General features: G+C 35.9%; 1 protein-coding gene and 1 non-coding gene across 2 annotated transcripts; both read right to left on the bottom strand.

Annotated features, from left to right (window-relative positions):
• Nucleotides 1-4162: 4162 nt before the first annotated feature.
• Nucleotides 4163-27472, bottom strand: RpS17 (ribosomal protein S17). The gene is made up of 4 exons (XM_081733994.1): nucleotides 27334-27472; nucleotides 26960-27111; nucleotides 14801-14972; nucleotides 4163-4281 (listed from the first exon to the last, which is right to left on the bottom strand). The coding sequence occupies exons 1-4, from the start codon at nucleotides 27334-27336 to the stop codon at nucleotides 4213-4215; spliced, it is 396 nt and encodes a 131-aa protein (XP_081590120.1). The 5' UTR covers nucleotides 27337-27472; the 3' UTR covers nucleotides 4163-4212.
• On the bottom strand, nucleotides 13209-13380 carry LOC145667162 (small nucleolar RNA SNORA53). The gene has a single exon (XR_014127872.1). It is a non-coding gene; the product is annotated as a small nucleolar RNA SNORA53 (small nucleolar RNA).
• Nucleotides 27473-27479: the final 7 nt, after the last annotated feature.

Genomic DNA, 27479 nt, shown 5'->3' on the forward strand with positions numbered 1-27479 from the left:
AAACTGCTGTTAAAAGATTTTTTCAAATTTAAAAATACAAATATATTCCTGTAACACAAATAGAAACATTTATATATTTTTTGTATCTTACTTAACTCCATCCTAGAACATTCACTTTATGCAATTCGTACTTCAATTCCACCTCACCATGAGTGTATTTTATGTTAAATAAATGTTATGTGCTTGCATATTTTATGTGTTTTCCGAACAAACTTCATTCACCACTTCAATTTGTATCTATTTTCTACGAAATTGTGTTCCACATTTTGTTAAGAATTAGGTTACAAGGCATAACCTTCAAATATAAAACACAAAGATTTTATTTTCCTTTAGCTTACCTGATGCTCCAATGATACACCGTTTACATATTCTCCATCAAATCAGTAGTTCGATCACAATTTAGTACATGCGAACCTTTTACCTTACAAGATAAGTTATTACTATAGCGTTCATTTCTACTTTTTAAGGTCACTAACAATACCAAGAAGGGACTACCAAATCAAACTTACAAGACAGTGATCATGCCGGTATTTAGCTATTGTGCCAGTGTCTGGAGCCACAGAAAATAACTAAGACAAACAATAAATCGCGCACAAAGAGGGATACTTATAAGAACCCTAGATGTAATAAAAACCATGCCAACGGAGGCTCTACAGGTACTGGCTCAGGAAGAACTAATCCATTTGCAGGTACTAAGACAGCTTATAAAATGTGGACGAAAAATTACAAAAATTTTACAATCTAGGACAAATCCCAAACAACGAGACAGATAAAATTATTGAAAGGAAATGGCAACAGGAATGGAAAAGTCAAGTAAAGGACAGAACTAAAATAATACATACCAACGATACAAATAAGGAAAGAGATGCCAAGCCTAAATAAGGAGACACTTTCTGGCCATGGTCCTTTTCAGTCACATTTATATAGGATTACATGAGAAGAAAATCAGACATGTATCTGTGGAATGGCCCAGACATCCGAACATGTAATATGGACTTGTGTGCACTTCCTAACTAGGGAAAATATAATAGGGAAGATATAATAAATATCAGAGACGAACTCAAAAATGATGCATGGGAAAACATCAGACAGGATAAAATAAAGCTACAGAAATTCCAACAATTGACAAAACACACAGTGGGGAAACATGTGGAATAGAAACCTGAAGGAGAGGACATAATAAAAACAAATTAACATACAGAACTCTGCTCACAAATAATAAATTTAAAAAAAAAAAAAAAAAAAAAAAAAAGTTCCTGGAATGAAAACCGGAATAGAAAGACGCTACTTTTGTTTTGTGTTTAGTATCAGTGATAGTGTCATTGTTAATTGTGTGTTTAAATGTGAATGTTTGATGCGATTTCCAGAACAAATAATAATAATGAAATAATAAAAGGCATGAAAAGAAACTCAGAAGAAACTTGTACTAAACCAATATTTGTTTCGCTCTCTCTCTCTTGTCACTATATTGTTATTAATGTATATTCTTTTTAGTTTACTTTCAAGTGGCGGTAGAGAAAGGAGCCCAAAATAGTGCAATGGAAATTTTAATGAATGACAAAAAAAAAAAAAATTATCCTGTGTATATTTGTATTATTCTTTTACGGGATGTCAGTTTCCGAAAAAACATAAAAGGGCATGGTTTAAAGTATTAGAAGCCATGCTAGAAAAATATGCCTCACCTCAACCTGCTGAGGAATAATAGCCAAACAGAAGAGAGAGATGAAAGAAAATGAAAGTGAAAAAGAGTAAACGAAGGCAGAGGCAAAGTTGCGACTGCACTTTAAATAAGTCCAAAAGTAATTGGCAACGGCAGGAAAATTTGGAGGCCTTAAATGAATGAATTTGTGTCAATCTTGTGAACCAACAGCATAACTGAATCCTGTAATTACCATAAACCATGAGGGACACTTTCCAAGCAATGGCAATAAAGTGCAGCGGTCCTTGCCATTGTTGTCACGGTATGTCAGCGTCCAAATGTGACTTGTAAGACGTATACTTTATCCATCGTGCCGACTGTCTGTCATCAAATTCACCGGGTACTTTTCAAACAGTTTCCTCCAGTCTTTTTTTTTTTTTTTTTTTTTTTTCGTTCTGCAATGTCGTGTGGGAGTGGGTGGTGTGTGAGGGCCACAGACGTAACTTACCCATAGTCGCTGACGAATAGCTATATTCACACTTGAAGATTCCAAATTGAATCGCTGGCCCATTGTATATTGCGTCTTTTTCCTTTCGCCAATCACCAGATTCCCTGCAGCATTGTTGGTGTTACTTTCCTTGGACTTTTCCCCCTTCTGGGGCTTTTCGTGAGCGACTGTTTTAGAATTGTGTAGCGGTTCACGATAGCTCTCGGAGTGTGAACCTATTTTCTCGATAGTTTTACTCTACGTATGAAGGAAAAACGAAAATGGAAATGGGTCTCAACATGCCCTTCCCAGCAACATTTTAGTTTAGATGCCCCTTTACACTAACCTATCTACAACTTCAGCCACTACTGCTCATATCAGACGAGTCATTCCCCAGATGACAATGGCATTCCTAATTAGATTCCATATAATATACAGTTTGCAGTGATACGACACTTGTTACAAGTAAAATATTACATATTATAATAATGGTATACTAAAGAATTCAGAAATATTAGTTATGGTTTAAACCAGCGTTTCCCAACCGGTGTGCCGCGGCACACTGGTGTGCCGCGAATAGGCCTCTGGTGTGCCGCGAGGAAATCGAAACATAATTATTAATTCTATTGCAATTAAATTGCAAGACATTGTGTCTCACATTATATTTGTGAGGAAAAATGTATATTTGTGTTTCACATTACTTTGAGCGTCTACTATGAATCTACAATTTTAAGTTCCATACTGTGTTACTATTCTGTACATTTTAATGTTAAAAAGTATTTGTTATAATTGTTATCACCATTATTGCTTCTTTATTGTTGCAGATTATTTCGTAACTTGAAATTTTAAAATATTATTCAATCATTTCGAGAAAGCAAACCTGCATACACATTACTTTCATTTGTGTTTTAAAAGTACAAGAGATTTGTTTGTTCGTTCGATATTTAGTGATATTTCTTAGTGAAAGGTTGGATACAATTTTCGAAAGAGAAAATGTATTTTTATAAACCTGAGTCCTATATTTCAATGTTATTGTTTTCTATTTTTAAATTAGAATGAAAAATAAGCATAATAATTTACCACGGATTGGAACCAGTGATCGAACTTTCTTGTCTGTGAAAAATATATTAGTAATCACAGGGAAAAAAAACCAAGGTGTTTACAAATAATAATAATAATAATAATAATAATAATAATAATAATAATAATATTATATATATATATATATATATATATATAGTGTGCCGCGAGAATTCAAGTTACATCTGTAGTGTGCCGCAAGTTGAAAAAGGTTGGGAAACTGGTTTAAACAATAGAAAGCTAACTACTACTACCCAGGAGAAAAAATCAAGGTAAAAACATAATTTAAAAAAAATGTTGACAGTTTGGATTTAAATCACATCTTTCTCCTCGAATAGTACAAGTTGTGGACTGAAGAAAAAACTACCAGCATTGCTTTTTTCCCCAAAAAAGTTGATACTTGCCAGACACTTTTTTTTTCTTTCTTTAAATCGGGCGGTCCAGAACTAGCTTGCCGTACAAATACATATAAAATACGTAAATTTCGCTTTCGGAAAGAGGATCGGACTCTTCAAAATACGACGCCCCTATTATCTGGGAACAAACAGACGCTCATACAAGAATTTTCATCGTAAATGCAGAATGATGATTTCCCCCGTGCAATATTTAACGATTTACGAAGAGAAGAAAGCCGGATTGTCCCGTTACCGGTTCAAAACAGAGACTTAGATCAGATAATATTTTAGAAGCCTAGTATATACAAGTTGACCGAAACTTCAGTCCAGTATGATTCAACTGCTCTAAAATTTGATAAACAATGTGGCTGTTATTTTAACTTCAAATTAATTTTTGAAATACGATTTTAATCAACGATTATTATAAAAATCAGGTGATTTAAATCAATTCACCCTGCCCCACATCAAACTGCACTATTCCACATAATATTAATGTATTCACGAATAACTCTATCACATTATTCCTCATCACTGAACAGAAGGCACAAAATAAAACATAAGTTTTCACTTTACACACTTTTATTTGCGAAACGTATCATACAAAACTTCCTCTATGGTCTGCGTCCGAAAGGTTGTGTTGCTGGTTGTGTCAACTGCAAACCGCTGATGTTACTGAACTCCTGTAAGTGAAGAACCATGATACAATTACTACACATTCAAAGGAAACAAATAAAATACATGATATAAAAAGTAATTTGAGAGTTTTCGGTAAGTTACACGTCACATTCTTTCTGCACTCAAGAGTTTATTTCTACTAAGACACAGTAAGACAAGATCATCGTTGTGCAAAACGAAAACATGTGATATTGACATACACAGATACGCAGAAGTACACTCATGTCCAAAATTATTGTCGCATGTCTTCAAATGTACTGCTGTAGGAACATAATGTGATAACGAATTCGCTTAGTATATTTTATAATGTTAGTATGTGTATAATCGGCAAAGACATGTATTTGGCAAATTTCATGTCAAAAGAGCAGTAAATACGAACAATAAAACGAAAGTAAAACTTTCTTGTCCATTTAGCAAAATTTTGTTTTACTCATTCTAATTTTCGTATTTATAATTCTTTTTCTATGAAATTTACCACAAATATACATTTCCCGATTATACACATGGGAAATCAGTATTCCAAGTATCCTGCAAAATAAATTCTTATAAGAAGAGTTATACCTTGATAGATATGCGACAATCATTTTGGACATGAGTATACTTTAGAGGTTAGAGATCTACGGAAGCACTTACTAGGGAAATACACGAAGTGGTACGCGGGGATCTGCATGTGTTATATATCGTCGGAGAAGTCACACCGAGTATACTTCACATGTGAAATATCTCGCTTGAGTGGGGCCTGTAGGGGGCGTGGCGACCATTTAAACATCAGAATAAGGCTGCTCCGAAATACCAGAAAACGTGGATAAAATAAGAAGCTATGACGTAATTGATTTGAGATGTGGTATATATGTTTGAAAGGTAGCCGAATACAAATCTGACACCAAATGTTTACAAATCAAAATGGCGGACACAAATTACAACGAAACATGCTATGAATCTGAAATCAGGTATATGGAGATATTCGACGTCGCTGTGTATGGATCAGATGCTAAAAGTGTAAAATTCAAAATGGCGGACAAAATGTAAAATACTGCTATGGAACTGAAAGCAGGTAGATAGAAGTTTTCGTAGTCGCTGAATACGAATTCAATGTTAAACGTACAAAATGCACTATGACAGATCGAATGTGGCGGACGCAAAATACAAAAAAGATATGTACAGAACGGGCATATGTTATTCTTACACACGTAGAAAAATTCCTATAGTGCATAAGGGGGCAAGTTGATGATGTTTTACAATAAACAGGGAACGTGGTTTGCTATACAATCATGCCAACATTGAGCCACAGAATGCAGGGCAGGTTTTGTAGTGCACATGAAAGTTTTATCATATGAAAAAGTTGCAATCATAGGTAATAATTAATTTACTGCCAACTCCCTCCCCCGCCACCAGAGAGATATGCAGGTATTGGCATGCTGAAAAGCTGCATCGACTACTCTTCACATCTATAATATCTCGCTTGAATAGCCTCTGTAGGGTATGTTGCAATTATTTTCATATACCATCTGAAGATTCGAACAATGACAGTGAAAAGTAAGCGTTTAAAATATCGTCATGCTTCCATAACTGTCTTTCCGGTTTCACATTATGTCGTATACACTTGTGAGCAATATGTATGATAAATGTCCACTTTCCGTAGTAGGGATGGTACTGATACAGAGAGTAATTTCAATCTAGTGTGCTTTTCCAAATCGAGAAAAGATCGAAACGGAGCCCAGGCTCGTCTTGATACTCATACGTCTATTATGTACTTTTGCACCTTTTGTCTACCATATTAGATGCGTCACATTGCATTTTGCACTTTTAACATTGAATTCGTATACCGCAACCACGAAAACCTCTCTATCTGCCATTTAGATTTGTAAACATTTGATGTCAGATTCGTATTCAGCTATCTTTCAAACCTATATATACACCACGTCTCAAAAAAATTACGTCATAGCTTCTTATTTTATCCACGTTTTCTGGTATTTCGGAGCGAGCCTTATTCTAATCTTTAAATGGTCGCCACTCCCCCTACAGGCCCCATTCAAGCGAGATATTTCACATGTGAAGTATACTCGGTGTGACTTTTCAGACGATATATAACACATGCAGATCCCCGCGTACCACTTCATGTACTTCCCTTTAGATATTGGTACTAGTTAATCTGATATAAGCGCAAGTATAATACCCAAGTGGCTGCCAATGCTGAAGCAAAATCATATTTGCTGTGAAATACGAGGGCTGCTGGAAGTTTCTGCAAACTACTACGTACTTACAGTGGCGCTAGTGTTCCGTTATCGTAAAATTCGAAAGGATAGACATTTCTGTATTTAAATTATCCTCGATTGTTTACGCCTATTAGTTTTATTTTTCATAGCAGTTTCACTGTACGAGAAATGAAGGTGAATACTTTCTGGCAATATTCTTTTATGATTTAAAGATGTGGTTAACCACGGAAACAATGCAGCAAGGAACTTTCTTCGGGCTTCGGGGAAGAAGTACCATCCAACAGGACTGTACAACTGGTTTCCCAAATTTCAGCAGGTTGCACATTTCATAATGATGAATTTCGTAAAGGTCGCCTATCAACGTAATGTCAGCAATATTGATCCTCTGAAAGAAATTATTGAGATTGATATGTAACATACCAAGCGATTGAGGATCGCTCCACATTACATAAAACCAATACATACGATTTTTGATGGTCACGTGAATGTACGGAAACTTTCAAGCCACTGGATCCGAGACAACTTGACCGAAGCTCGAAAGCAACTTTGTCAATCGATGTGCATCCTCATTACACCCGCAGAGACGCTTGTGGATGGTCATCAAAAAATTCGCTTTCCAGCCTCCCTGCCTTCAGCTGAAGCTTTAAACACTGGAGGTATTTAATTATATAAAATCTACATTAATTATGTCGTAATAAAATACTTATTAGTATTTCAGATTGGATAACAGCATTGACTATTTAAAATATTATCCTTATTTAATATTATAAAAATATTAATTCGTAAGAAATAAATTATTGTTTTCGGTCGTATACTTATTACAAACATATATTGGTAATAAAATTTGAAATGACGTGAGTTAGTTCCCTTAACAGCCTAACTACAAAATGACCTGACTAGTGTTACCTACTACATTTTTTTTTTCTTTCATTTTTAACTTTCTTTTCTCTTCATTCTCGAAGTATTCTTTTTTGCCTCGTCTATTCTCAATTCTATGAGAGCTTTCCTCGCCTCATGTTATAAATTTATGTCCTGAACTATTTTCCTAATTTCACCTAGAAGTTATCAGTATCCTTTCACGTCACGGCAGGTGTGATATTAATTTAAACATCTTTATTACTGTAATATTTGCGTAAGGACTTGTGAATCTTTACATAAATGCTTTTCAATATGTTCGTATAATCACTTTATTAATTTGCACTTTTTATACTATAAAAACACGCTAGACGGTATGGTGGCAGGAAAGAAAGAGGATGAAGAGGTTAACAGAAGACTGGAGCATGGAAGCTTCTCAGCTGCGGCAAGTGACCTGCCAATAACGGCAGAATACATCCTATGATGATGATGATACTATGAATCACGTAACACAGATTTAAAACTTGGGTGAACTAGTGCTGCCAACAAGGCTTGAGTCTCAAAACTGAGACAAGAATTGTCATGTTTGAAATTACTTTTCGTCTTGTACTCGTGGGCCACACTACCTGATTTTGTCCCCCTCCCCAGGAAAAACCCTGGCAATGCCCATGATTCCGGTACTGAATACCAGACAAGTAGCGTTGGAAACTCATGATCTGACCACGACGCACACGCAACGTCCGTTGAATGTTCTTGTGTGTGTGTGTTTTATGGATGATAATGGCGGAATGAAGAAGTGGGAAGAATCTGTGGAATCCTGAAAAAAATCTCCCATGGTGTTTGTCGTTCGTAAAGCCCACTTGGTGGGAGCTGGGATAGAGTCGCGGATCTCACGCATCAGGTGAGCACTCTACCATGAGCCAATTCTTAATTTCAATAATATATCTTTATACCACGGTGAATATCCTTCATTAATCCTGACAATTTCGATCAACACTTATCTTCATCACTATAATCCTTGGTATAATTCCGGACCTTAAAGGCAGAGGGAAGTGTTTTTTTTTTTTTTTTTTTTTTTTTTTTTTTTTTTTTGTGAAAATGAGTTATCGCTAGATTTGAAACGCGTGCTCTGGTATCTCTTATTCTTAGAAAGGTTGTGGTTACATTATGAATACTTTATCAAACAGCAACAATAAAATTGGATGTAATTCCGAAGGCACTTAAAGGCAAAAAGAAGTAAGTCACTGTTTTCTGTCTCTCCTGAAAATTTAATAAAAATGACTTACTCCCCTCTGCCTTTATGGTCCGGAATTATAGGGTAAACTGACCAGTAAATGACCAGGTACCAATGAATGACAGAAACCATAAAAATGACAGAAAATAAGGTTTGATGAATGTATCTAATCACAAATAACATTGCACCCTGCTGCGTGAACATCTAGAAGCAAGGTAGGCTCTTCTTGGCTTCACCAGCCAAATGTGTCTGAGTGAAAGATGGCGGTCAAAAAGTTACGTTTACACCAGCTCCTGTTATAATTGAGTTGATTTTGAGCTTAACGTCCCTTTTAGCAGCTAGGCTATGAGAGACAGGACCTACTGATTGTGCAATCCAAACCACATGAGCTCTCGCCGGGAATCCAACCCGGGTCTCCCACGGCAAAGGCGCGTATGCTAACCACTTAGCCACGAAGGAGCTCGAGCTCCTGTTATAGGCTACGATGCTACTAAGGTACTTACAACAACTGGCATAATACAATGTACTAATGAAGTAATCACTTTTATTGCTGCAATGGTTAGTAATACTATTTCTGGCAAATTTAAGCCTTAAAGATTATATTTTTGTGGTTGAAATGACCAATCACTGATCGAGCATGAACAAAGAACGTTGCCAACTTACTGAGTTAAAGTTGGTTTACGCGCCAAAATAAGTGTGATAGTTTTCGGTATAATTTAAATGTTACACTATAGTGTATTCTTAAAATGATCAACAGATGCTTTTACGCAGTAAATGACCAGCATGGTCATTTACTGGTCTATGACCAGTCATTAACTCGTTCGAACTGCGTATGAGTCCTGATATTGTAAATATAAAAGGAAATGAGTGCAAGGGGCTAAAGGAGAATGATCGAAGAAAAGTGGAGCCAACGGTATGTTCGCTTCGTAAGAAGAACTTCCTTTCAATATTGAAGCAGTAGATTTTGGAAATATTATGAGCAATCGTCATCAGTAGTTGACAGGCGCATCAGATAAAATTACAGAAAAGGCTAGCTATCATTTCTGCAAAAAATTTTAGAAATCAATTCCACGTGATCTGGCGACTTTCCGAAATGCTGAGAATAAGGAAACTGAAAATAGAGATTTTATTAATGAAAAGATTCTGTACAACATATGGAAAGAATGCCATATGGAACAACCACAAGAAGGCTGATAATGCAGATGAGAGCAAGAATGTTAGTATAGGTATTGTTCATGAGCAGAACCTGAGTCAAGACATTCTAGTAGTGGAAGCTGTTTTCTTGAACCAACAGCAAGGATCTGTTACAGACCAGAGCAAAAATGATCCTTTGTTACATGGAAAAGTTGGTGATGTACAGACTTCAAATCAGAATGTAGGTTCACTCACTATGGGCGACATTATAACATTGGAAGACAACGTAAGTATTTTACCGACATCTGAAAATAAAGTGACTCATCAAAAAACTCATACTTCTGCTACACATCCTTCAGAAACACCAGAGCCAGTGGTTGGACCAACAAGAAGTCTATCTTCTGGAACTGTTTGGGATAAACATCTGCATTAGCCGAAGATAGTGTATTGAGAGAAGAAAAGGAAAGAGTATCACGACGAAATAGCACAAGACAAAATGGAAGCAGCAGCAGAAAAGATGGATAAAAGGGAAGAACGTGAAAACCGAACATTAAAACAAGACAAGAAAAAGTGTCACCGAAAAAACGGAGGACAATACAGGTAGCTCTAGAATGGGAAACATGTACTGAGGAAGACGTTTATTCACTTCAATAACACTTCCAGCAACTCATTAAATGAATATTCCAATGACGAGTTATTCAGATATTGATATTAAACCTAATATGTAATTATTGAAGGTGGATACTTCCCTGTAATTTTCACTGGAAAATCTGGAGACGAAGTTAGCACTATTACCAACAGTGATGTAAAAAGCTGGAAGTGGTCAGAACCAAGTGACAAAATCTGGTATAAAATGGAAGAGAGAATCATTACAACACCTGAAATGCTTTCTGCTCGAAATAAGTACGAAATCCAAGAAATAGGAAAATACTGTGTTCAAAAGTGATTTTAATGTGAAAGTGTTCATGCTTCTTTTTTATTAAATTAGGATCCATGTGATTTAGTGATTTTAGTATGAAATTTTCTTGTTTTTTCTAACGTGATCAGAAATAGTATTTCGTCGTAGAGCAATAAGAATTTACGTAAGAAATAAGAATCCTAGCACTATGAAATTGCGCACATCCTTTGAATCTGAGTTTCTGCCATAAACTTGCTACAACTTCAAGGTCAGGAGATGCAAATTCAAATTTTGCGTACTTCCATTTCTTGAAATGATAGTCGGTCATTAGCTAGTGTGTGTGCTCATTTACTAGCTTTGCCGGTCATTCACTAGGACTTTAGTATGCTTAATTTTTTATTTTTTTATTCGTCATTATTCACTCTAAAATGTATTTTCCCCCCTAAAGGAAAGATTCCAACGAAATTAATAACATAAGCTATTTAAACATTTAGGTCAAAGGTAAAGGTAAGCAAGATCAGTGGTGATCGGAATTAACCAGGATTAAAACATAAGTGTTCTTCACGGTACATACAAAGGTAGGTTTGCTGAAATTTATGTATTCTATGGCTTTACTTAGTGTAATACACATCCTATATAGGCAGTTAACTAACTATGGCCTAAGGAATATCACCGTTTTTGTAGCATTCGCAAAAGCTCTTCCCTAACTTCTGTCCTTAGCTAGTTTTTACTTAGTATTCCAATTTTTGCGGGATTCATCTTACTACCATCCTCCATTTGTCACTAGGTCTTCCTAATGGTCTTTTTCCAATTACGTTTCCACTTAAAACTTAATACAAAGATCCATTTGAGACAAAACATTTTTTAAAGTACAATTAGCTGCGCGAAATTACCTAGTCAGCTGAAGCCAAAATAATATACATAAAATAGTAACCTGGAAGCATATTTCCAGGCACTGAGCTACATTGAAGCGTATTCACCACCAGGCACCGTCACATAATCCACTTTTATTATTAAAGTTGCTTTCTTACTGTTTTACAGGGGAACATATAAAATGTTATGAGGCATTTTCTTGAAATGCTTGCTCCATTAGTTATTAAGTAAAGATTAGAAACTCTATCATTAAAAAAAAAAAAAAAAAAGTTAAATTGGGACTAAGTTAAATTTTAGTTAAGAATGAATACAGAACAATACATTTTAAAAGTCATGTTTTAGCCCTGTTCTCATAATTTTCACTATTCCACGTAATTACAACATTTCTGCGTGATTTTCTAGCATTTATACAACCGCGTTTAGCCAATGCCCTAACTATAATTCACCAAACAGAGCTGAGCGATTAAGCATTAGTGCTACGAAGGTTAGTTGGTATACACATATTAAGTATTACTTAGCATGACACTACTCTACAATTAACAAATTAATCTTAAATGTCTATCATGAATTACCCATCATCCTGAAAACGCACTTTTACAAAAATTCAGACTTCCTTTGAATGTTATAGATCAGCGTTTCCCAACCGGTGTGCCGCGAGGAAATCGAAACAAAATTATTAATTCTATAGCAACCAAATTGCAAGACATAGGAAAAAATGTATATTTATGTATTTCACATTACTATGAATTTCTACCATGAGAAAAATTACAGTAATTGTAATATATTATTCTACATCTATTACTGTGTAGCAGACAGTATTTCGGCTCGTACACATTTCCACGGTTAGCTACTATGTTACGCATCAATTCAGAGTCATACTAACACCGAGAAATGGAAGCATTTGTACGGTACGCGCCAAGTGAACGTTCGTAGAACACTCATTCGCACGTGAATGACAGAACACTTTGTTCAAGAGCTGTGTTTTGACTTCGACGCATCACAAGTTGAGAGACTGCAATAATATGCACCGGTTTTTGTTAAAACAGCAAAGTTAAAAGTACAAGACATTTGTTTGTTCGTTCGTTATTTAGTGATCTTCGTTCTTAGTTAAAGGTTGGATACAGTTTAGAAAAAGAAAGCATATTTTTAAAAATCTGAGTCCTATATTTCATTGCAATTGTTTTCTATTTTAGAATTAGAATTTTAAAAAAAGCATAATGAATTAGCATGGGCAGTAGCGTACGCAGGAATTTATTTCGGGGGGTCCAAACTCAATATGGGGGTATTTTATATTAAAATTATTAAAATTGCCCCTAAAATTAGGCTAAATTTATACAAAAGTCGAAATTTCGGGGGGAGGGTCCGGACCCCTCAGGACAAACCCCCTGCGTACGTCCCAGAGCATAGGGGAAAACCAGTGATCGAGCTATCATCTCTGTGAGGAGATGATCAGTAATCACAGAAAAAAATTACCATGGTATTTTATATTTGCAAATAATAATAATAATAATATCTGAGTGTGCCGCGAGAATTCAAGTTACACCCGTAGTGTGCCGCAAATTAAAAAAGGTTGGGAAACGCTGTTATAGATACTAATTTTACGCACAGAAATTGCAATATATACATTTTTTTTTAAAACTACTATTACTGAAAAGAATATGCGATGATTACTTTGTAATTCTCAAAAACGTTCCGCAATATACAATTCACCTTACATTTGAAAATGTCCCCATAGCTGCAATGTTCTTCTCATTGTACTTAGTGTACTTGAAAAACCTTCTGCAGCTAAGGATTTGTAATGCTCTTGCACACCTATGACTCATTCACCCCCGATATACAACCGGTAAAGTTGTTTGATCCAGTGGACCACAGAGGTGGATCTAAGGAATGTGCATTCAACAACCAACCATGCTTTCAGTATACATCTATCCTTAATTTACAGAACTCTATCTCTGAATTTCAGACCTATGAATTTTGTGAAAATGACTGTATATAAAACATATTAACTACATTTTAAAAGCACAAAAATACTGTGCAGCTTTTAAGAACTGCAAACACTAGGCAGTTTTAAAAACTTCCCTCCACAATGCATTCTTTTTAACTATTTTACAATTCCTTACATTGCAAATATTTATGTATTAGTGGCTCCTCCATCATGCTTTACTATAGTTCTACATTACAATTATCTGATAAATACAATCGTACCGTCTATTTAACAATTACTAATTAAAGGAAACGGCAACGATTATTCACCAGGTGACTGATCGAAGAGAGGATATTTGGCACACATCAGTTGACAATTTTATTTTTAAGATCTGTATCTCGTCGATTAGACAGATACTAATTTCATATTGTTACCAGTATTATTGTTTATTAATGCAATTTTCTTAGCTGCCACTTGATGACGATTAAGGTCTAACGTGAATTAAAATAAACGCAAGAAAAACAAAAACTTGTGCGAGAGAGAGAGAGAGAGAGAGACCGACCAGCGTACAGCTCTTCAAATTTCAGTTAACTTTTACCATTGAAGTGTCAACTTAGCTACATATTTTATCCCTAGGGTCCCTTTAAAAAGGAACACAATAATGTAAATACATTTGGGACTTCTTTCAGAAGAGTTTAAAAACACGCACGTAAGATATTAATTTAACACGATTGACCGAGTATTATGCAGAATACTGGATAACTGATAACCTTGTAGTAAGCAAGATGCTCTCATAGTAGTTTCAACATCTGACCATGACTAATAAACTAGTTTTGAATGTCAAGCCAATTCAGTACAAAAAATGAGTTGAGTTGATTTTGAGTTTAACGTCTCTTTCAGCAGCGAGGCTATATGAGACGGGACCTACTGATTAATGTGGAATCCGAACTATATGAGCTTCCACCGGGAATCGAACCCGGCTTTCCCACGCCAAAGGTGCGTACGCTAACCGCTTAGCCACGGACGAGCTCAATACAAAAAATGAATCCGTGAAATCATACAACAGACCCTTTCTTCTTCTACCTACAGAAATTCATGGTATGTGTAATAGAAACTATGAGAAACAGTGTAAATCTTGGCTCATTGAAACAGCTGTGTATAGCGCTTTAGAATTTGAAAAAAATTAAAAAATAAAAAGTGACCAGTTGTGTACCTATATGTTCAATGTATACTCTCTTGACGTTGTCTATTGCAACAAATGTTGTTTAACGACAATAAAAATATTCTACTCTTTCATAATATAAAACTGAACAGACAGAGGCCGAAATTTACCAGGATTTGATGTTAAGAAATTTAATTATGGACAATCGTAAAAAATTTTAAAACTTACCAGCATCTTTAACATATCCTTAGTTTCTGGATCAACTTCAATTATGTCGTGTTCCAAAGCTGATACTTCAGGAACGTAATTATCCCTTCTTTCACGTTCCTCCTCCTGAAGTTTGATTGATATTCCTCGCACCTGACTGTGTCGCAACCTCTTCATTAAATGTGTAACGAACCTGCAAATTATGTACGTAATATTACCATGCCATCATACAGAAATGAAAATTTAGAAGTCAGAATATATTACAAACATATAAGCCCAAATCCTTGCCAGTCATTTTCCATTTAGCTAAAGAAAATGTGCTCCCTTCCTCCATTGCTCTCCCCCCTCCCACACACATACACGCTTACGTATGTTAAGAATCTTTTGCAGCTACGGATATACTTTTGGACATTTATGACTCATTCACCTCCGATCTATAAGCACACAGATGCCTGGCAAAATAGACCACGAGATGTATCTAAAGAGAGTGCAAGAAACTACTCAAATGTATTTCCATTAACTTTTCTTTTCCACTAGGACCATATATATCCTATACTGTGAGATAAGTTGCTAGGTATTAACAGCTCTTAACTGTATATCTAAATGTGGAAAAAGTAATCAAGTAATCCATGCATTTAATTTCTGCTGCTTTGTATCTCATCCTCATAAAACAGCACTACAACCAAATTTAGTCACCAAACTAAAACGTCTAATTTATCTCATATGTATAAAGATTTTTTTATTAGGTTTTTTTTTAACATAAATTAGATTGAACATAAAATAATGCACAATATACTTAAACATTTTAAAAATGCAATCAAATATCGGTATTTAAAACAACATAGTAAATTATGATTATAGTAAATTAAACAGCACAAATATATGTACCTTAAAAAAGATTTTTCATGTTTGTGCACTAGAGTTGATCGAAGAAACTCCAACTTTTTGCTTTTATTTCTAATAGTGCAGGAATGTTGCCTTTTTATATGGAATTACATAAATAAAATTTTAGAGTCATCGAAGCACGCACTGAGATGCCACATTTGGCATTTTTTGTTCTATTTCAGCCTCTTTCACTCTTCTATTTGCACTATAAAAACCTTGTTCGTACTTGTTATGCCTCTTATTGAAGCAGCAAAATTTTGGAGGGAGGAGGAGTTGTTTCAATTTAATGTGAAGTTAAAATTAAATTATAAACTACAAATACACAAGGAAAAAAAAATCTTAGAATGAAAAATTACTGTACACTAAGACATTATTCCTCTTCTAAGCCCCGAAAAAATGTTTGTTTCTTCAATAAAAAGATAAGTACACCCAAGGTTTTCATAGTGCAAACTACAGAGTGACAAGAGGGTGAGATAAATGTCAACTTTATGATGCTTGATCATACCGGCGGCACCCCAAAGCATGCTCCGATTACCCTAAAATTTTATTTTTGTCTTTTTCACATCAAAGACAACTTGTCCACTCTATTAGAATTAGAAACAAAAAATCATTATATTTTGTTTTATCTTATTGTACACCTTTATTTACATCGTACAGCACAATAGAAAACGCACCATAGTTCATCTCGACACATCAGTATATTGGAAGCGAATGAACCTCCTTAAATATTTTACGTTGGATGAACCACTGTACGCAGTTTAAACTAACGAGGAAACAGATTCAAGTGTGACACGAAATTGTGGACGAGTTTATGCTCAAACGAAGTGTTTTTGTGTACAATTAAACCCATTAGAGGGAAAAACCCTTGATCTCAACCTTTCCGGGGATATAGAGGAATAAGGGGAAGGTTGGTGCTCCGATGTTTTGCGAATTCTCGGCTATGTTGCGAGTGAATATGTTTGAAAATTGCATTGAAACGTTAAGAAAAATGCACCAAGGTGGAATAAAAGTGTTGTTGAATGTTGAGGTGAGTGGCTTAAGCTTTTACCCGGGGCCGGAAAAAGAAGGAGCTTAACGAATAACAAACGCCATTGACACGAAGAAAAAAATTGTATGATATTACATGCTAATATATCATGTCGCTAGTTCGTAGAAAATGAGAAAAGGTGATATAAAAATGTATTAATTATATTGCCAAAGGAACAGAGAAGTTATTGATTGAACAAAAATACGATGTTGTATTCTGTACAAAAGTGCTATAGAAAAACAATATGAATCAAACTCATATTGTTGCAAACGTAAATACGACAGTGTGTAGTTGTGTGACATATATTAAAATGCAATGTATGGATCAATAAGCAAAAATAGTATCTTCAACTTAAGAAACGAAAACTGGTACGCCTTATATACTGTATACAGTTCCAAACGCTTATTATAGAAATTATAAATGTTTAAAAAGTTCGGACGGCCACAATTTTTTTCCCCCACATTTTTCATCCTATTTGACTGATGATATTTTTATTCGATTCAGCGTACCAAGAAACCTGAGACGCCTATTTCAGGCAACAATGGAACTTCGGTATTTTCGCCTTCCCAGTAAAAAACATTCTTCCTCCAAACAAAATTACTATTAAATCAGCAATACACAATGAAGTGTAGTTAAGTGAATGACAAAATGTTACTTTCGATCTCACTATAACTAAGGAAGTCTGAACATTGACATTTATCTTAAAATTTACTTTTTTTTTTTTTCATTAACCATTTTATAAACAACAACTACAAGTCAAGACAACCTGAATCTGCAGCTTTCAATTTACAACTAAAACAACGCTCTTTACTTTGAAACCACGATGTATTTACGTGCCTCATTCACGGATATCTTGAGAAGACGGCTTTATTATGACAGTGTCAATAGCAAAGCAATAAATGAACATTTATTAATGTATAGTATTGGATGCGTAACACAGAAATGATTATTTGAACTACCTCTGTCTCCGTGACGAGTCTCTTTAGAGAATTATAACGGTTTAGCTGTAACAATTTTCAGTACGAACACACACAAAACCTGATTCGTTACACAACTTGCGTAAGTTGTTCTCTACGAATTTTTTGGAGAACAGGATCATTTGAACAACTTCATAATTTCTCTCCTCGTTATTCTCGCCTTTAGTCCCTTTTTGGAACATTCTTTTGTTAGGAGAGATTTCATTTTATGACATTTTTGTACCTGCAATTCTTCATATCTGAACACAGAAAACTTTTATTTTTTAGTTTTATTTAACGAATTCCTGTGAATGTTGCTTATTGATTTTCTTCCACAAAGAACTTGTCAAATAGCTGTAAGCACTTGGGACCGCGACAGCTCAGAGGTAGAGCGCTAATCTCTGCTGATGGGATCCCTGGCTGGGATGGGATGGGATCTCAGTTCTGACCAAGTGGGCTTTGTGGTAGAGAAACCCGTGTGCATAGAGATTTTCAGTTTTCTCTCATTTTCTTTATATCACCATTTTGTCATTACCATCGCAGTCTCTAGTAGCATCGGAAAATAATGTGAGACGTTACACTATAACTTTCAGTATGTATAGTTTGTTGAAAATTAAGTTATATTATTATATGTACACACAAACCCTGTATTACCAATCCTACTAGTGTTGTGACGATTACAGTGAGCGTAAGATCTGGCATAGTAGTTCAGAAAAGTAACGTAAGTTTACTGACATCTGATACCAACTTATTCAATAGTCACTGGAATCACTTCTTTCTCTTATTTTCAACTGCTGTCAAAAAACTTACGTTCATATTGTTTTCATGGGAACAGAGAAATTTTACAATGTAGAGACATGTAAGACCTTACACAAGCTATGTGGTTATTTGCAATATTTCAGAGAGAGAGCACACGAAAATAAGGGATTTTTTTTTTTTTTTTAAATTTCTTTGTTTCAGGTTGTTTATAACAGACCCACTTACAGAAGAGAACTAAGTGCTGTGTTTTTGCATCCTACAGTTTCTATCATTAAAATATATTAAAATTTTAATCTCTTGAAACTAATGTTTCAGGTAAAATATTTTTGTTTATTTGGAGAACGGGAACTAAAGAAATCATATACAGGTTACTTAGAGAATGTAGGAATTTTTACTAAAATTTACTACAATGTTATTAAGCTACATATTCCCAATGACAGTTGAACGAATACCTTTCCCTGTTTTCTACCTTCAGTAGAACAAGATTTATACACTTATGTGGAATTTCTTAACTAGACAAATTCTAACAATATGTGATTTTGAAAACCTTCAATTCTTCAGTATCATAGAGGCAATTATTTAACTATAAAACCAATAAATAAACAAATCATATAATTGAAATTAACTGCACTCAGGTAATTCAATATTTTGTACAGATCTTTCAAGACGTTTAGTTACGATAAATACATCCTAGACATCTAACAGGAAAACTAAGCACTTCGGCCATTTGGTTATGGGCAGTGTGATTGCGGTTGGATTGAAGAACAGAAGGCTTCAAAATCTCACAATGTATACAATGAGCCTAGTTAAGGAATTCCATGTAGAAATGAAGCAAGAAAATGTCTTATCTTTCACGTGACCCCATAAGCCTTGTTCTACTGAAGATGGATAACCTGGTCGTTGACCGAAATACTTAGCGAAAGTTATCTGTTTGACTATCATTGGGAATATGTAGCTTAGTAACTTTGTAGTAAATTTTAGCAAGTAGTAAGTTTACTACGTTCTCCAAGTAACATGTCTGTAATTTCTATAGCTCCCTTTCTCCGAATAAATAAATAAATAAAAAAGTATATGCATATTGAATGCTCGATATTAGTCAAAACACTGCTATTACTCTTAAATTAACCCAAATTTTCCTTTGTAAAACAATAATAATAAACGACGAAAATAAATACTTTAAACCTTACAGCACGCCTGTGAGCAGTGCTGAACCCAATATACATAAATAAGTATATTGATTCATCTGTACAATACTACTTGTAAGAAGGGTTCTGAAAGTAACATCGTCTTCAAACGCCAATTTCATGACCCTACTTGGGAACTCTACATAGCCCAGCAACAAAACTACTGTTTCGTGTACTGCTACTAAGAATACCTCTTGTATTTTATCAGCAACAATATAGGATGTAACTAAACAACTGAATCTACATTTTCGAACAGTGCACAAATTCTTGAGGAAACAAGCTATTTGCCGATCAACAGGTAGAAGACCTGAAACACGTTCAGTGAGTTTAGTGATTATGCAGGAAGGGATCTACTATTACGTTGGTCTCCGAATCACGACAGGGGGCTGTATTTGGTAGCTGTATGCAAGACCAATCCTTACAGTAGACCCTTTTCCGTAACACTATCTTGCTAAAACATGTAGAGATATTTAAGAAGCGCAATCAAATTAGTCACAAGACAGTCTTGTTATGCGAAAATTACTTCAGGACAATAATGGACAACACACAACGTATACTAGCTATAAAGTGGAAAAACAGCTTAAAGCTTGGAAGTTAAAGAACACAGTAGTTCAGGTGTCACTCTCAGTGTTCTGGCAAGTAATAATCCCAATCTACAACCACCAATATACCGTACATAATTCTCTAGCTTTTCCACCGGTCAATTATAAAAACAATCACTTATTGCGAGATATTTTTTTTGTACGCAACACACTAGAAATGCACTGCAAATTCAAGTGTTAGCAACCAACGAAAATAACATAATAGTAACTATAACTGCATTCTCTTTATCAGTTTCTTGTTGGAAATTTATTTTCTATCCTTATTCTTCAAAACTTGTAGCTCAGTGATTCGCGAATCAGTGTTATTGTTACGTAAATTACTAAAATTAAAATACATCGGTAATCGTATGATGAACATACTTAATACTATTGGAAGCAATTAAGATAAAAACTTCAAAACTAAAGGAATGGAACAAGCACTGTGGGTAGGTAAGTTTATGGTAGTTCTATTTAAAAAAAAAACTACATTACTGTGTACGCTGTATCAGTAAGTTCGAATTAATATTTGGGGCTAAAAATATCTCCACCTTGAACTTTTAAAGAACCCAAAGAACGAGTGTACGAACATTGTTAACACTATTAGTACTTTTACTATTTTGCTGGACTTCAGTAGTTCTCACAACAATTTTCTGAAACTGCAGAACCTACTGCGCCCACGATTCTCTCTTTCTTTTCCAGTGATCAACTATATTTAATTCTTGAAAATTAATACCTTCTTCAAAATACAGCAATTAAAACAGTTCTTCTATCAGGCATAGAGGACAGGTTCGTGGGGCGAAGTGGAGACCAAATTGCTATTCGTACAGTGCTACGAGTTTCATGGGAAAAGAAGGACTAACAGCAAAAATGACATCAGAGAAAATCTGTCGCGTGGAGCACGAAGAAGTGGTGACTTGTTTGACAGCTTCACGTTGGTTTAAAGAATCAATCCAAGTGATCCAAACTTCTTGAAGCCCCGCACGGGGCGACATCCACGAATCTTTGCAATCTTTGCAGAAAGTTGTGAATGATGAACCGCAATCCAATATGTATGTTCGTTAAGATCGGTTGGGGCATCCAAATCGACAGTAAACCGTCGTTTGCATGACGGATTATATCAGTAATAACTCTTGAAGTAAGCACGAGCTGACAGAGGTGTAGGCCGAGTGCAGAGTTGCGATTTGCCAAACATCGCTACAAAACTCGCGTGCTCTTAGATTTTGGATAAAAATTGACAGGAGTTTTTTTTTTTTTTTTTTTTTTAATTCTGGTACGGAAACCAGGGGTGGAAAGAGAATATTAGGCCATAGCCCATGTAGAACTTGAGTAGCTTAGGGAAAATTGTGTTTGGTGAAATATTGACGTGGTTGTTCATTCCGAGTTGTTCCAGAAGGTCGTGCTGTAAAAGGTAAACTGTATTCTGCACAATTACGCCGAGTGTATGCCATACTAAATGAGGAATCCTGGCATTAATGAGGAGAAAGAAGTTACTGCTGCAAATTCATAATGCTCCGATTCACCCATCTCGAAAGGTAATAAACGCGATTGCTGAACTTGAGGAGTTTTGTTACCTCATTCCGCCTATAGTTCGAACATTGCACCATCAGATTTAAATGTGCTTCGCCCTCACACATCTGAGTTGATTTTGCGCTTTGCGCTCCTTCCAGCAGCGAGGTAATGAGACGTGGACCTGCTGATTAACGTGGAATCCGAACTACATGAGGCCCTCCGAAATGGAACCCTGATCTCCCATTCCAATTGCGAATACCCTAACTGCTTAGCCACGAAGGAGCTCTTCTCTCTCATATTTGCTGTGTGGTCGGCAGTTCAGTTCATACGATGAGGTGAATTCTGCCTGTACTAGTCTTTGAATTCTAAGTCTCGCTGGTATTGCCAGCAAGTTGAACTGTTCTAAAGATTGATGAAGGTCGTCGGATATACAGGTCTATACTTTGCTTTAAAGAATCTGTTTCTGATTCGATAAATTTTCCTCCTTGTTTGGTGTAGAGCTCCTCGGGCAGCCTGGAATAATACGACGAAAGTTTGCATGGCATTTACAATTAGAGAAATGATTTTGTTGTGTAAGTTATTGTGACAATATTTGAGGACTAAACTAGAAATTATTGGATTTAGTTTGCCTATGATAAGCATATTCTTTATAAACCTTGTATTGTACACAGAACAATTAACTTGTAACCTCACTAATCTCCACGAATACTGTAAAAGAGGCAACTGAAGTTACCAACAGAATAAACTTATGCTCCTCGCGCATTTCAAACAAATCTCATTTAAACTGAAAAGAACCAGTTCTCATTACTTAAACTAAAAATCAAAAAGTATTTTGCATCTTCCCCGAGCTATTTCATTTCAACAGCAAACCAATATAGTTCTGTATGTGATTGATGGTGCAATAATAATGTACCATACATAACTCGTCGTGCATACTACATTTCGTTAAAGGTATTTCATACATACTTCGTCCATATCGGTTAAATTTAGCCAGATACAGTCTGAAACAATGGGACAAATTATTGATTTTTCTTACGACTTAAACCACTACACACCAAACCAACACAATTTTCAAACAAACTCTATCTTACTTTTCCGGATTTCGATGAAATTTGATATAGTTCTCAGTGCCTCTGTACTTCAGCTTGGTATGCGAAATGGTTTCGAAATTATAACTAGGAAGCTTCGAGTACCGTCAAAACACTAATAATCCATATTAGGCACGATCGGAAATAGGCTTGCCCCTTAGAAACAACACTGGTACTTACGATAAGACTCGTCACCTTTTTCACTGAACGTACGGACATTTTCTTCTTTCTGGTCAGAGAAGTGGATGAAACAGTATTCGATAGCATGAAATACATTGTGGAGAGAGTGCAAAAGAAAGTATGGCTTCTCGTGGAATGTGCTGCGTAATTAGCGACGTTTCATAAAGTATAAAATTTAGGCCTATTGAAATAACTGGTACCGAGTACGGTAAGAGGCAATGCGTGTTTCGAACTGTAGTCCTTTGCGTTTTTGAACTCTGGCTTTCACGACTCACGGAAAATATACTGTAGTTTCTTTCTGCAATTATTTTAAACATTGCATGTTTCAAGTTTTGATTAACTTTGGACTATGCTACGATAGGAAATTGACACGGAACGAAGATTTCAAGAAACGAAGTTTAAAATAAGATGTTACCCCAGTTTATGGGGCCATAAATTTATAATATCTATGGAAGATGTGCTCTTTACCACTTCATGGTCGAGCGGCTGCTCATAAGTCACACATCACGCAGGTAAATGTAAACTACGCCTCGCTTGGTGTAAGGAGCGTAAACATTGGACGATTGAACAGTGGAAAAACGTTGTGTAGAGTGACAAATTACGGTATACAATGTGGTGATAAGATGGCAGGGTGTGAATATGGCGAATGCCTGGTGAACGTCATCTGTCAGCGTGTAATGCCAACAGTAAAATTCGGAGGTGGTGGTGTTATGGTGTGGTCGTGTTCATCTTGGAGGGATCTTGCACCCCTTGTTGTTTTGCGTGGCACTCTCACAGCACACGCCTACATTGATGTTTTAAGCACCTTTTTGCTTCCCATTGTTGAAGAGCAATTCGGGATAGCGCTTGTATCTTTCAACACGATCGAGCACCTGTTCATACTGCACGGCCTGTGGCGGAGTGCTTACACGACCATAACATTCCTGTAATGGACTGGCCTGCACAGTCCTGACGAATCGTATAGAACACCTTTGGGATGTTTTGAAACGCCGATTTTGTGCCAGACCTCACCGACCTACATCAATTCAGCACTCCGTAAAGAATGGACTGCTGCCATTCCCCAAGAAACCTCCCAGCACCTGATTGAAAGTATGCCTGCGAAAGTAGAGACTGTGATCAAGGCTAAGGGTGGGCCAACACCATATTGAATTCCAGCAGTACCGATGGAGGAGGCCACGAACCTGTAAGTCATTTTCAGCCAGGTGTCCGGATACTTTTGAACAGATTGTATATGTATTTCTATGCTATAAATATTTTCCCACTATGCTCGTAGTTCGTATACCCATCGTCGGTGACGCGGCTGCTCACTATGGACGCACATCCACGCAGGTCCTGTTCTGACCTGACTCGGTAATATAGCATTTATGTTTCTTTAAGTGGCCACCTAGCCCAAATTGGTTCCAGTTCGTTCGTATCTTATGCATATACGCTATACTAAGAATCTGCACCCATTAATGCACTTCCTACCTCAAGACATTCTTAAGCCACATTTTTTGCTTACAGAAATTCACTTCTCATAAATATAAAATATCCTCATAAAATGGAGCACGAAAAAAAATTATATAAAAATTTACTACAATTCCTACCCTACTTCATTCGTTGAATGAATCGATCCCTGTAAAACTAAGTAATGTACTAAGACATCATGTTAAGTTGCGATAAGCCCCGCCGAGCAAATCAACGTACATCAAGTGAACGAAATCTAACCTAACCATTCATCACTGGTTACTAGTCCACACCATCAAATCACTTCAGGTCGAAGTGGCGGGGTTAACGAAATAAATGCCATGGCATCTAGTAACGTAAGGAATACAATGTGTTTCCACTATCCTCACTTACATACATGCATCACACCTGCTCTCTACGGACGCACTTTTGCACTCAGCAGTTTTACCCTACACTTACGTAAGTTATTTACAATTTATGTTCTATAGTTGGCACCTACCACACTTTTTTTTTTCTTTTGCACTGTCCTTTTCGTCACATATTTCCGCAAGCTTTATTTATATCCATAATGGTTAAGTCCTCCTAAAGTGAATCTGCACTCTAGCATGCAACTCCTCCCATAGGGTGTATATATATATATATTGATATCTGTGTATGAACGATTCTGCGACTACACCGAAAAAGTTATGATATACTTTAAATGCACCTACATCGCATTTCTATATTACATTATAAATCTACTTATTAATTACCCGTATCCAAAGACTCTTAGGTACTGATTAAGTATTGTTCGTCATAAAAATGGTACCGCAATTCACGGTTAAAATTAGCACAATAACTGCATTTGGAAGAGGGTTGTATTACATTATAATATCCACCTGTGTGGTATCTCTGCAGGTCCATGTTCCGTTAAGGGGGTCCTCCCCCTTAAGCTAACCTAACCTAATATAACGTTGTATTATGTAATCAAACGAAAATCAATAGGGTTATAGTTAAGGAGCCGTACTTCCCATTTAGGGAAGGACGAGAAACGCCATACTTTCAGGAATTATTCATTGACTATCTAGGATGTTAAAAAGTAGGTAATAGACTGACTTCTTGCCCTTGTACTTAGGGTGTTTAGGTAGTGCAACAGTAAGATGTATCCTCGTGCACGGGAGATGAGAAGTAGCTGTTCTTAACTATTACCGAGCTGTATTCTATGTTTACAACTGCTGAATGTTACTTATCTGAGATCATAAGCGCTAGGCCTGTATGAAATAAAACGATTGCATGGATGTATTCATTTCCGCCTGTAATTAACTTCTGCACGGTGGAGGAAAGGGGTTAAGTTTAGAGTTACCCCTCCGCTTTTTATAAAAATCAGGAAAATTTACAGGAGAAATGAGGTAAGAAATGATAATTTGAAGTTTTTATTTGATGTTTAGGAATGTAAGTTCGGCAGGAGAGTTATGTTTAATACGAGAAAATATATGTGGAAGTTAGTACTATTTGCCGGATGCGGAAGGTTTCAGCAGCATGGTAGTTGTATAATATAGCGAATATGGCGAACAGGTGTAACGGATGCGAAAAAATAATGAAGAAAACCTTTTAAATGTTTGTGAAGCACACGGAGTACTGACGTTAAGTGAAATGTAACTATTTTTAATATTTTAAGCACTTTTAATGTATGTTGCAAAGTCCAAGGGCACCTTCAGAGTGGAGGGGCAACTCTAAACTTAAGCCGAGGAAAGCTATGTACATAGAGTTAGTAGTAGGAAACCACTACAAAAGTTACAGAACCTAGTGTGAGAAAATCTTATGGGCAAATCTTTAGTTTAGGCAAGGCAGTGACAGGAACTGATTGCATTAAGTACAAGGGCAATATTGTAGTAAATTAAAGAACCCTTATTACTGCCTTTTTAAGGTAGTACATAGTCTATGAATAATCCCTAGCAACAGAAAGGAAGCAATGAGACCTGTGATTAATACTAACAGTGACGGGATATCACTGCCTTGCCCAAAGTAAAGAGTTACCATCTTATGTAAGTGCTTGTAAATACAACATACAAGGACTAACCTACCCCTATACTACTAATCTACTCTAATTCATCATAATATGTTGTACGTTTTTTTATTTTGCATTAATAGCAGTTTTCATGGCAAGTAAGTTTGTCCACATATTGTCAATCTGTACTCTATTATCGCATGCGCCAAAGAAATAACAGTTTGGAGTGTCTCACGATAATCAATTAAAGCCATAAAAAGTGTTAAGTTTAATTTTACGACCTAGTCTTTATCTACACAACTACTTTGACTTCAAGAACCAACTCCTAAGCCATTACGCGTTAACTCCATTACCCTATGAAATAACTGCATATATCAGTTGCATACATATACTAGCAAATGCATGCAATCATTTGGGCATGTGCCCAAGCAACAGTCCAGAATGTCTTAGTGATGCTTCTTGACAGGCCTGCACCGAATCTTACGCAAGAATTATTAATAGTGCAAGCAAAAGAACAAGCAAACTATAACTTATTCCATCATAAACCATAGAATGATTTCAAGTACATGCGTACTCACCCAGCAATTTTATTCCTTAATGGTTTGCTTGGAATGATAGCGATTTCTTCACATATCCTCTTATTAGTATGAAAATCAAGTGTCAGCCGAGTATAGTATTTTTCAATAATTACTCTTGCTGCCTTCTTTACAGTTTTTGTCCTAACACGCCCCTACAAGAAATAAATGAATACTATTATTGTAAACGTGCTATACCACCATGTACTAGAAGATGAAACAAATGTATTGGAAGTTGAATTAATCAAGTTATACTGACCTCCGTATAATAAACATAATGAACATAAAGAATATATACATTTATATTGAATTTTTAAGAAGGGATTACACAACGATGAATGAATTTTAACAAAATATTACAAAAATGACATACTTACCATTTTGCCTTCTTGGGTCTACGACATGAAACGGAAGAGAACAACGAACTGCATGCTGGGAATACTGAGAAATGCGAAACTTCCGGTGTTTTCGTAGATGTCGCAACATGCGCCACCTACTCAAAACTCTGTTCACTCATTACTGT

Source organism: Thermobia domestica, chromosome 12 (assembly GCF_964235325.1).
Source record: "Thermobia domestica chromosome 12, izTheDome1.hap1.1, whole genome shotgun sequence".
In the NCBI taxonomy this organism is placed as follows: Eukaryota; Metazoa; Arthropoda; class Insecta; order Zygentoma; family Lepismatidae; genus Thermobia; species Thermobia domestica.